We start from the raw sequence: 10,833 nt of genomic DNA on the forward strand, positions 1-10,833 counted from the left end.
ACTTGCCTTTCTCCAGTCCCCTACAATCTGCTCAGTTTTCTCTTCCCCAGAACCTCCCACTAGCGACCCTCTCACACCTCTCATCTTCCATCGTTAACGACTGCCCTTGGTCTTCAGCCATTCCACAGATGATAACATACCAGGCTGTGTCCCCGGGACACAGCATCCCCTGTAGCGAGGGAGCCTGGTCCCCTTCCATGCCCCATGTCAGGGCCGACCACAGCTGTCCTGTGACAGAGTCCCCACCCTCACCCTGTGGAAGACCCATCACCTGATTGTACCGCCCTCCCCCTCCCCGCCATCACTGTCATTGCCAACCTCCTTGTTACGCTCACCACCATTCACTGGAGACCCTGGGACTGCCTCCAGTCTCCTCCCCACCCCAACACCTGTGTAGACACCCCATCTCACGAGCCCTCCATTCCTAGATGTCTCTTTTTTTTTAATATTTATTTATTTATTTGGCTGCTCCGGGTCTTAGTTGTGGCGTGCTGGATCTTTAGTTGCGGCATGCAGGATCTAGTTCCCTGACCAGGGATCGAACCCAGGCCCCCTGCATTGGGAGCACAGAGTCTTAACCACTGGACCACCAGGGAAGTCCCAATTCCTAGACTCCTTTAACATCGATGACCTTCCAGTCCACTGCAGCCACATCCTAGATTGTCATGTCACCCCCAGAACTGTCCTCCTTGGAAATCTTTCACTTCCCAACCCTCTCTCTGACCTCGGCCTTCGTTTCTTCCAGCTATACACTCTATCCCCAAATCCGGAGAGCCCCCAGGCCTTCACCTCCGTTTTCTCCCTGCTCCTCTGTCTGCTCCTGGCCAATATCCCCTCCCCTTCCCACCTCAGCCCCAGATGTGATGCTCTGGACCATTCTCACCTCTCCCTGTATCTCAGCCTCCCACAGCCCCCATCCAGCACAAGCCCTGGACCAAAGCCACCCTCTGTGTCTCTGGCCTGAGTCACCCCCACCCTGGGATTGACAGTCTGGAGCCCTGTCGATCCTGCTCCCTGGCTTTGGTGGGTTCCCTCTCTTCCCTTCAGTTATTAATTAGTTGAACCTTCACTTCCAAATCACCCCCTCCGCCCCGCTCCACTCAACCCCTGATCCCTGATGGCCAGCAGAAGACTGCCCGCCTCCCCTGAGAAATCTGAGCCATTAGCATGATTCCCTGCGACTCCCAGCCTTGGGAGTGCTCCTCGTCCTCCTCAGCGAAGGACCGCCCCCTCCCCAGTCTATCCTTGCTTCTTATCGCACTTGAAGGCAGCACCAGCCTCACACTTTCCCTGTGCAGAATCCCAGGGGCGTGGCTACCCACACCCCTCACCTTCCACACCCAAATATCAAGTACTGCCAACTTACTTCCTAAATATTTCTTTCATCCTCCCCTCCCTCAAGCCCTGTTACCACAGGTCTAGTTCAGGGCCATCCCCGACGCTGGTCTCTCCAACTCCAGCCATGACCCTCCAACCATCCTCCCTGTGGCTGCCAGAGGGATGCTCCTAAAACACCTGTGTGCCGTCATCACACCCATGCTTAAAACCCACAAAAGGGGGCTTCCCTGGTGGCGCAGTGGTTGAGAATCTGCCTGCCAAGGCAGGGGACACGGGTTCGAGCCCTGGTCTGGGAAGATCCCACATGCCGCGGAGCAACTAGGCTCGTGAGCCACAATTACTGATCCTGCGCATCTGGAGCCTGTGCTCTGCAACAAGAGAGGCTGCGATGGTGAGAGGCCCGCGCACCGCAATGAAGAGTGGCCCCCACTTGCCACAACTAGAGAAAGCCCTCGCACAGAAATGAAGACCCAACACAGCCATAAATAAATAAATAAATAAAACCCACAAAAGGCTCCAAGTTGCTCACAGGACATCACAGGACGATGCCCAAGCCCCAGGCATAGCCCCCAGGGCCCTTCACCAGCTGCCAACAGCTGCCAACATCTCCACAGCTCACACTCCCTGTCTCACACCTAAAGCTCCAGCCTCACGCTGACACTTGCAGCTCCTGTACACTTCTGGCTCTTTCTCACCTCTGTTTCTGCTCAAGCAACATTCCACGCCATGGAATGCCCTGCCCCTCCTCCTCATACTTCAAGACTCAGCACACATGGCCCTTCCTCCAGGAAGTCTTCCCTACCCACCCTGGGATGGGTCAGGCATCTGTCCTTTACACTCCCCAAACGCCTAGCGCATCTGCCTCTATCACTGCTGTTACCAAAGTGCTTTAGAACTTTCTGTTTTAGTGAGTCTCTCCCCCACCTGATATGTGGCAGGTGACCTTAGATAGATTTCTGCACAAAATGCCCAAAGGCAGAAAGCTAAGCAGGATGAACTCTGGAGATTCCAAAGCACAGGCATGCTCACCCTTAACCAATCATACCCTCTACAAGTTGGCAGTCACCAAACACCCATCCACGTGGGCACATCTACACACTCACCAGTCAGGCGTGGGGGCAGCCTCCCTACCTGCAGTGGCTCAGATTCATCACCTGGGCATGGATGTCCATCCATACCCCCCTCTGGGGGTCTCCGGTGCCACGTGCCCCATTCCCAGCACCCCTGTGGCTAACATCCCCCCACGCACTATGCCTCCCCAGGCACAGTGCCCTTGTGTCAGCCTCCCTGGAGCACTCTACCTTGGCCAGGGATCTCACTATCGGACTTTCCATAATGCCTCGAAGGAAGATCAGGTCCAGTTCGGCTGCCCCCGTGGCATTGGGGAGGGATCCCAGGTTGTCCAGGACTTGCTGCATGGCTGGAGGGAAGGAGCAGGCAGTGAGACACACAAGTGCCAGCTGAGCACAGGGGACCCAAACACACCATAGAAACCCTGCCCTTCTTACCCCATATCCCACAGAAGACAGCCCCTCCCCGGCAGCACATACTTCCCTGCCTGGCACTCCTGGCACTCCTTGAATGCTTGGGGCAGGGGCCCTAAGAGGGGAGGGGCAATTTCCTTGGCCTGTTCTCTAGGCCCTAGGTAAGGCTAGCCTGGGCAAGTGGAAGGCTCTAGGCACCAGGAAGTGGACTCTGAGGTGGGGGGAGGGGAGAAAAGGAAGCAGGTGTCAGGTTCCAGGTTCTGCCCTAAACCAGAGAACCACATCATTCAACCTCTGGATGGGCTGAAGCCACAGGACTCAGCCACCTGCACGTGGCGGGCTCAGGGATGAGAGAAACGGTGCTTGGAGCATGTCCCTGAGTGCAAGTCAAGCAGGCAGCCATGCAGGAGGTCAAGGTCTACCCAGTATCCAGTACCAGCTGCGCCACTAATTCAGAGTGATTTTGCACTTGTCACTGTCCCTCACAGGCCTCAGTCTTTCCTTCCTGTAAAATGGGTGGATTAAACTGGTTGGTATCTACAGGTCCTTCAGCTCTGAAAGACAATGACCCAGAAGTTAATACAGATCATAGGAAGCCAAGGTTGAGGCCCAGAACACTGGTAGGAGCTGGGGAAACAGGCACCCTGGGGCTTGGGATGGTTGTGGACACCCAAGGGCAGAGGGCAGACCAAGTCATCCCAGGGATCAGCAAACCCTCAGCCTGGGATGGGACATAAGCAAGGGCTTGAGAACACCTGAAGCTGGGCCACTGCTGAGGTCTGAGGTGGGGGCTGTCTTCCCCCACCAGCAGAGGTGGGAGCTCCTGGCTGTGGCAGGTTCTGGGGGAAGGAAGGGAGAAGAAGAGTGTGCCCAGCTGGGGGCAGAGATGTGCAGGGGGTATCATTACTCTGCCACCCTGCTACCCATGCCTACATCTGCATAACAGCCCCCAAACCGGGGAGGAGGGGGGTGGGGTGGGTACAGTCCCTTGCAACTCTCACTGCTCTCGGCAGCGCCCCCCTCCTCCAGGACGGAATGGGGGTGGGGAGGAGGAGGCTCTGAGACCGGAGCTGGCAGCTACTGTCCAGGGACTCTTGGCCTCCCAACCTCTTCCCCCTCATTCTTCCCACCTTCTCCAGAAAAGACACCCACGCCTGCCCTCCAGACCCCTTCTGCTCAGCCCTGGGCTTGGCATTGGTCAGACACCTGCAAGGCCCTTAGTGGGCTGAGAAAGAGGCCAGGGCAGGGACCCTTCCCGCTCTGCCAGGATATCCTGGGACCCGCCCTCTCCAGTCATCCTCACACCCAGCCTGCCAGCCATCGGGAGGACTGAGCCAGGGTAGTTGGTGCCCTCAGCCCAGGCCAGCGCTCCCGGAGGGCCGCGCCCCCAGACCCTTAGGCTCCCGAGAGCCCGCTCCTAGGGACCCTCTCCAGATGCCCCAAAGCCCGCAGGACCAGCCCCCAGCCTCGCCACCCCGCCTTTCCCTACCTTCCCTCCGGAGCTCGGCTTCCTCAGAGGAGCCCAGGGATATATCCTCCAAGGAGGCCCCGCAGCCCGGGCTGCCGGCCATGGCTGCCCCCCCGACCCGGCCCAGGGGTCCCGGAGTAGCCTCCACGCCGCCGCCGCCTTCCCAGCCAGAGGCTGGCGGCGCTGGAGGAGGCGGGACTCAGGGAGCGCCCGCTGCAGGGTCAGCCAATAGCAAGGCTCAGCTGTCTGACCGCCTTGCTGATTGGCCAAAGCCCCGACTGTATCAGAGAGGCGGGGAAGGGGCGGTGGGAGGGTCCTCGTCCTACGGGTGGCAGGATCCCCCAGTTTTAGTACCTACCACTAAAAGGGGAGGAGGCGGCTGAGAGAAGGTTTGCAGGGGGAGGGGGTTAAGCGTGCAGCCCCTTCAGAACGGGAGCGGTGCTCAGAGACCCTCCCCTCCCAGCCCAGCCGTGAGAAACCCAAGGTGGGTGGGGACTTGGCCCCGTCTTGTTCCCGCCCCCCTCCTGCAAGTCCCTTCTCTATTACACCCCTTGCCACCTCCTCTTGAGCCTTCCGACCTCTCCTCTCAGTCCCCTCTCCAAGCCCAGTTTCCTTTACAATGACCCCCTCAGGATCTAAGGAAGTCACCAAGAACGACTCTCGGTCCTCCGCCAGGAGGCTGTGGCACCACTTTGGCATGGGACAAATACCTCAAGCCCCAAATGCCTCCCCCAGCTGCTAGCCATGAAGCGGTGAGGGGGAGAAGAAGGAGGGAAAGGGGTGGCACCACTGTGGGCAGGGAAGGGCGCCCCAAGCCCTCTGACCCCACGTCTCAGCAGCAGCTTCTCCCCATCTCCCAGTTGCGCTCCCCCTTGCTTAAGGGGGTGATGCCTGTGGGCAAGTCAGGCATCTTGGGGTTGGGGACGCGAAAAGGTGAGGGAGCATTCACGCAGCAGAGACCAGGGGGTCCGGGGGGAGGGGGTGGGGGGGGATTTGAAAGTTACCCCAGCCCAGAGCCACCATTCATTCCTCTGAGACCCTGTACCCATGAAGCCACCACTAGGCGCTGCTGCTGCCACCAGACTGCCATTCCCTGAGGAGTGACACCAGGTCACAGCACACCCCTGGTTGCCATGGCAGCAAGCAGGATTACACACTAGGACACTAACCCAGAGATTTAAAGGGACAGCTCCAACTGAAAGCCCCATATCCCAGCCTTGATTCAAAGAAAGGAGGGAACCAGCTGAAGGGGGAAGAGAGGGCAGAGCTGATGGACTGGAGTCCAGGGGTAAGCTGTCTAAACTCTCAGTCCATGCCAACACCCATGTATCTCTAACCCTCAGGAAAAGGACTCCTCCACCTTACTAGAAATAGAGTTGGGGTCTCTCTGCAAGAGGAATACACCCACACCATCTCCCTCTCTCCACAATGATAGTGGCCATATTGACACATAGGTAAGGGTAGAAGGACCCTGCTAGCTTCACTCTCTGCAGAGCCCAAGGCAAGGATCTCTGGGGGAAGGCAGAGGGGACGGGGAGGGTGAACCTGACCTTAGAGGCAGGGGCGCAGCTGTCTATCAGGCCCATGGGAAGTGTAATGACCACCAAATGAGAAGGGGCAGAACCCACCATTAGATTTTTGAGGCCAGGAGCCAAGTCCAGCCCCAGGGCAGGCACAGAGGGCCACCTGAGGGAAAGACAAGACTCCTATGCTTTGAGTCTCCCATCACCTCTTTACAGAGGAGGAAACACAGGCTCCAAGAGGTTAAGCAGCTTGCTCCTATCCTTCTTCCTTTGAATATGGAAAGGCAAAGCAGCCCATGGCACAACACCCAAGGGAGCAGGTGCCCCAGGAGTCCTCAGAGGAAGTAGGCCCTCACACCCACCCCCTGGGCTCCACTCACTGCCCTGTCTCCCCCCCCACCAGGGCCCATCAAGAGGCCTGCAGCAGGGAAACTAAATTGCTCGGCCTTCCCCTCCCTCTACACCCCTGCCAGGCACTATTAATGGGTTTACTGGACAGTCCCAGATTGAGAGGCCTTTAATCACAGGCTCAGGGATGGGCTTAATTAACCCCTAAGCAGCTTACAGAGGGGCCCAGGCAGGCTGGAGCAGCGGGGGGAGGCACTGAGCCCTCCAAGACTGCAGAAGCTGGGGACATTGGTACAGTCCCGCCACTGCATGGAGAACAGGCCTTTCCTGGGGGACAAGGGTGTCACAGTTTAGGCTCTGGCCCACTCACAGCAGCCTTCACTTTCCTAGTTCAGTTTGTCAGAGGAGAGGAACAGGCGACTCAATCTAACCGAACTGGGGGGCCTGGAACATCTTGCAGAGGCAGCAGCAGAGCCTAGAGAGAGGGAAGGGGCTACGTGGGCAGGAGGCGTGCAGGCAGGGGAAAATTCAGAGAAATCAGAGCAATACAAGAGCAGTTTACAATCGTTAGGGCCCTAAGAAAGCCTCTAGCACAGGGCACTTCACCTGGTGGGTCTCTGAATGCACTTAAGGGAGCGTCCCTGAACGCCTAGAGTAGAATGCAGATTTTGTGCATAGAAGACTTTGTCTATGATGAGGACCCTCGGCTTTCATCAGATTCTCAATGGGACTCAGGACCAATACAAGTTAAAAACACTGATCTTGTCCCATCACTTCATCTTCCAGATGGGGAAACCTAGGTCCTAAAAGGGAGGTGGATTGACTCAGGGTGACGTGTTAATGAGGTAACAACTCAGCATCACAGCATAATAATTGTGAATATTCTTAATGGTAATGTGCTTTCTCTGTCATAGCCTTTCCACCTCTTTACAGAAGAAGAGACGCAGGCTCCAAGAATTTATGCAGCTTGTTCCTGAGGCTTCCTAGCTTGTCTGGGTGACCCACACCCTTGCCCTAAAACCTCCTACAGAACTAAGTCGAGGCTTCCTGACCTGGCATTCTCCACGCACAGCTTCCTGTGCCCCAGCACACACACACTCCCATCTTAGCACGTGACAGTTCACTCTACCCATCTGGTGGGCACTGCACCATGGACTTCTCCAGAGCATGCATTCCCCCGGTCTCCAGGGAGGTGAGTTGTGCTGTGTCTCCAGCCCCACCCTGGGGCAGGTGCAGCAGGGTGATAGAAGTTGCCTAAGAAATGGCTGAGCAGCTGGGTGGAGCAGCCGGGGCAGGGGGCAGTTTGTTCCTACAGGGAGCTGTGGGAGTGCCTGACTGATGCCCCCACCCTGCCTGGCACCCTCTGAACCACTGATATAAACTGACATCCCCACTCCCTTCTTACCAGACTCAGAGTTGGTGGCAGCAACTGGCATGGTGAAATCAGCAAGGGCTCTGAAATGGCTCTCCTGGAGGAGGGGAGAGAGGAGGTTGAGAGGGCACAAGGGCAAAGCAATGGGGAAGGAATTAGGAAGGGCCTCCCCCTCAGGATCACCCAACGAGGTAGGGGAGAGTGCATTGCCCTGACACTAAATGATCTCACAGTCCTGGGAGGCAGGAAGAGCAGATATTACATGCCCATTTCTCCAAGGAGGAGGAGACAGAGGATCAGGTGTTAGCTGATTTGCCCAAGGTCACAAAGCTAATAAAGAGAGCTACAATGAAAACCCAGGTTTTATGACTCAAAAAAAATTGTTTCTGCCTACCATCTGTCTTTTTTTTTTTTTTTTTTGAGAGAGAGAGAAAGGGTGGGAAAAGTCCAGTTTAAGTCAAAAGCAGGAAAGATGGGTGTTCCCTGACTTTAAGCTCCATGGGTCAAGAACCACATCAGTTTTATTTTGCCTCTGGATCCTAGACCTAGCGCAGTGTAAATGCTCCACAAACGTTTGTCCATCTGTCTGACAGAAATGATGTCATACATCCCCAAGGCCTCTGTTGCTTCCTCTTTCTCCCCCTGCCCCTTCTTAGCCGGAGCTGGGACAAGGAGAGCAGGGGCTCTGGGCAGAACCAGCCATGGAGTTTACAGACCCAGTTCCCATCCCAGGTCCTCCCCAAGCTGGGGTTGGATCCCTCATTCTCCAGGGGAGGGTGCAGGTGGGTAACCCACCATTCTTCCTCACTTTGCCTTCCTGGGCCTGTGCCGCTGGAGAAAACCCTAATTCCTGGTTGCCTTGACAACAGGAGGCGGTGGCTCACAGCAGGGGTGGGGGAGTGCAAGGAAGCAGCTGGCAGTGCCCACTTTAGGACTGAATGCTACTGGGCCCTGGGGGTGGGGGGAGCTACAACTTCACCTCCCCTACCAAAAGGTCCCTAGAGGGACCACTACCTGATTTTAATAAAATCTTCTCTCCTCCTATCACCTTCCCAGGCCTGAGCTGGTCATCTGAGCTCAAGTAGCAGAAATTACAAAAGTGGAAGGATGGCTCCCCTTCCTCCTGGATCTGCCCCTGAGAACAAGGAAGAAAGGAGCTTTCAGGGAGAGGAAGGGCACCCCCGTCAGGCTAGCACCCAGGCTGGGAGCAAAGCCCAGGATCCACTGTACCAGCTAGTGCGCCGGGCGCCAAACCCTGCTGTCCTATTCCTAGACAGTATCGAGGAGGGCTCCATTCCTGCCCCCTCCCAGGTCCCAAGGACCTGGAACCTGCAGCCCTCTCCTGGCTGACGCTAATCTCCCTGACAGTTGCTGGCAAAGAGAACTCCAGATGTCCTCCTTCCCCAGAGGGTGGAAGGTGGGGAGAGGCAGGGAGGATCCTGTCCCCAGAAGTCTTGCCTAGCCTGCCTGGGTTTTCCCTCTGGGGAGTCGGTTCCCACGGCATCGGCTAGCTCTGCCCTACCCCCACCCAAGCCTCCGAGAGGGCGGGGCCCGGCTGTGCCCACAGGAGAACAGCAGTGCCAGGCAAGCCAGCCTGGCTCTGAGCCAAGGTCCGGAGCCCAGGCATCTGGGAACCCGCAACTCAGCTTCCAAAACCTTGGGCCCAGGCGCCCTCTCACCCCTACGTCCAGGCTATCCACACTACCCAGGGTCGGTAGATGATGTGGGCCCACCGAGAAAGGGGGAGGTTTCCTCCAAGCTCCGTCAATACCCGTACAAAGAGATGTAGAGGAGAAAGGTCTGACAAAGGCACTTTGAAGACCGACAGGTCGTGGGGAGGGGCAGACAGACTGGGTCTTGTGGCTGGACGGGTCTGCAAGCACCGACTGTCAGAGCGCCCCCCTGCCGCTCCAAGAGCCCAGCCCGAAAACGCTGGGCGCTAGGACCTGGGAGGAGGGGGGTGTGTTGCGAGCCATCAAAGAAGGCTCTTTGCTTGCTCGCCCGCCAGAGACTAGGGGATGAGGTCACTGAATGGCTGCGCCCCCACCCCCACCCCGTCCTCCCCCCCCCCCCCCCCCCTTAGTTGACCTAACTTTCTGGCCCTGGCTCCTCGCTCCTGGCACCGATCCCTTCCCAGGTCTCCAGATCCTAGCCTTGGCCCCCGACCCAGACCCGCCCCCTCCACAACCTGGGAAGTGAAGAAGCATCACACCCCCTTCCCAGGACCCCCTCCCAGGAAAGATTAAGGTGCTGGCCTCCCAAGGTGGCGGGGGAGCCAAGGGGACCAACGCAACCTCTGTCTTGCGCCCCCACCCCCGGAAGAGCTAACAGCGCGGTTCTTACGTAATGCCTGGCTCCGAAGTCCCCAGAATCCGCACAGCCCCCAGAGAAGCCGACCGGACGCCCGGGCCCCTCACAGCTCACCAGCTCTGTGCCTGACGTCACTTAGGAGCCCTCGCCGCGGGGGCGGGGGCCAGCGTCAATGGGCAGCGGGGTTTGGTCTCTCTCTAGGAGCACCCGAGAAAGGGGGGTGGGGGCGGGAGGGTGAGAGGGAGGGGACTGGCCTGAGGGAAGAGGCAAGGGGAGGTGGGACGCAGAGAAAGGGCCCCAAGTGCCGTGCCAGGACGAAAAGGGCCCTCGGGTGGGTGCTGGCTCGGGGGCTGGGGGCCGCCTACCTGCGCCCCGAGAGGCCCCTAGCTCGTGGTTGCTCCAGCGCAGCCCGGCGCTCCGCGTTTATTGCTTGTCAATCGCAACCCCCGGTCTTAAAGCGGCGAGGCCTCCTCTGCGCGAAGGGGCGGAGACCGAGAGAGGAGGGGAGGGGGATACGGATCCCGCGGGACCACCCCGAGGAAAGTAGCTTTTCCGAGCAGCTAGTGGGTAGACCGGGAGGTGGTGGTTTGGGAGACACTGCACAGCCCAGGATCCACCCTCCTCCCCAACTTGCTTCCTACTCGGGGAAGCAAGGACTGGGACCTGTACCCACTAGTCCCTCGGCGCCCAGCGATCCCTTAAAAGGGCGATGGTGAAAGATTACCCGCCCCCTTCTCTCAGCTTAGACTCGCGTTCCAGTTCCAAGCGTGCCTCACGTTTCCTCATTATCCTGCTTCCCAACTGGATAAGGGAGCAGGAGGAGTTTAGGGAAGCCCCTAAAGAGCAAGAGACGCACCCCCGTAGGGCCTCGGGCTCAGGGGCAACTTTTAAGGATTCAGTGATGGCTACCTGGATCCCAGATCCTCTAGGCGAATTTGCAAAAAAAAAAGGGGGAAACGTCGAGACCCTATTTCAAGCCTGGACCGGAGA

At 57.9% G+C, this 10,833-nt stretch overlaps 1 protein-coding gene across 8 annotated transcripts in view; it reads right to left on the reverse strand.

Annotated features, from left to right (window-relative positions):
* The window catches only part of MPP2 (membrane palmitoylated protein 2), a 28,552-nt gene extending 18,071 nt beyond the window's left edge, over positions 1-10,481 (reverse strand). For 2 of the 8 annotated variants that reach the window (XM_036837498.1, XM_036837491.1), the window contains exons 1-2: positions 4,312-4,464; positions 2,640-2,758 (exon numbers count right to left, since the gene is read on the reverse strand). In XM_036837498.1, coding sequence (XP_036693393.1) covers positions 2,640-2,758; positions 4,312-4,393 — 201 coding nt within the window. In that variant the 5' untranslated portion in view covers positions 4,394-4,464. Of the gene's footprint in view, positions 1-2,639; positions 2,759-4,311; positions 4,465-7,566; positions 7,631-8,328; positions 8,455-8,547; positions 8,669-9,876; positions 10,167-10,208 lie in introns of those variants that run through there. The other 6 variants (XM_036837495.1, XM_036837496.1, XM_036837493.1 and 3 more) reach the window with 6 other exon arrangements.
* Between the last annotated feature and the right edge of the window lie 352 nt (positions 10,482-10,833).

This window comes from Balaenoptera musculus, chromosome 20 (genome assembly GCF_009873245.2).
Source record: "Balaenoptera musculus isolate JJ_BM4_2016_0621 chromosome 20, mBalMus1.pri.v3, whole genome shotgun sequence".
Lineage (NCBI taxonomy): Eukaryota > Metazoa > Chordata > Mammalia > Artiodactyla > Balaenopteridae > Balaenoptera > Balaenoptera musculus.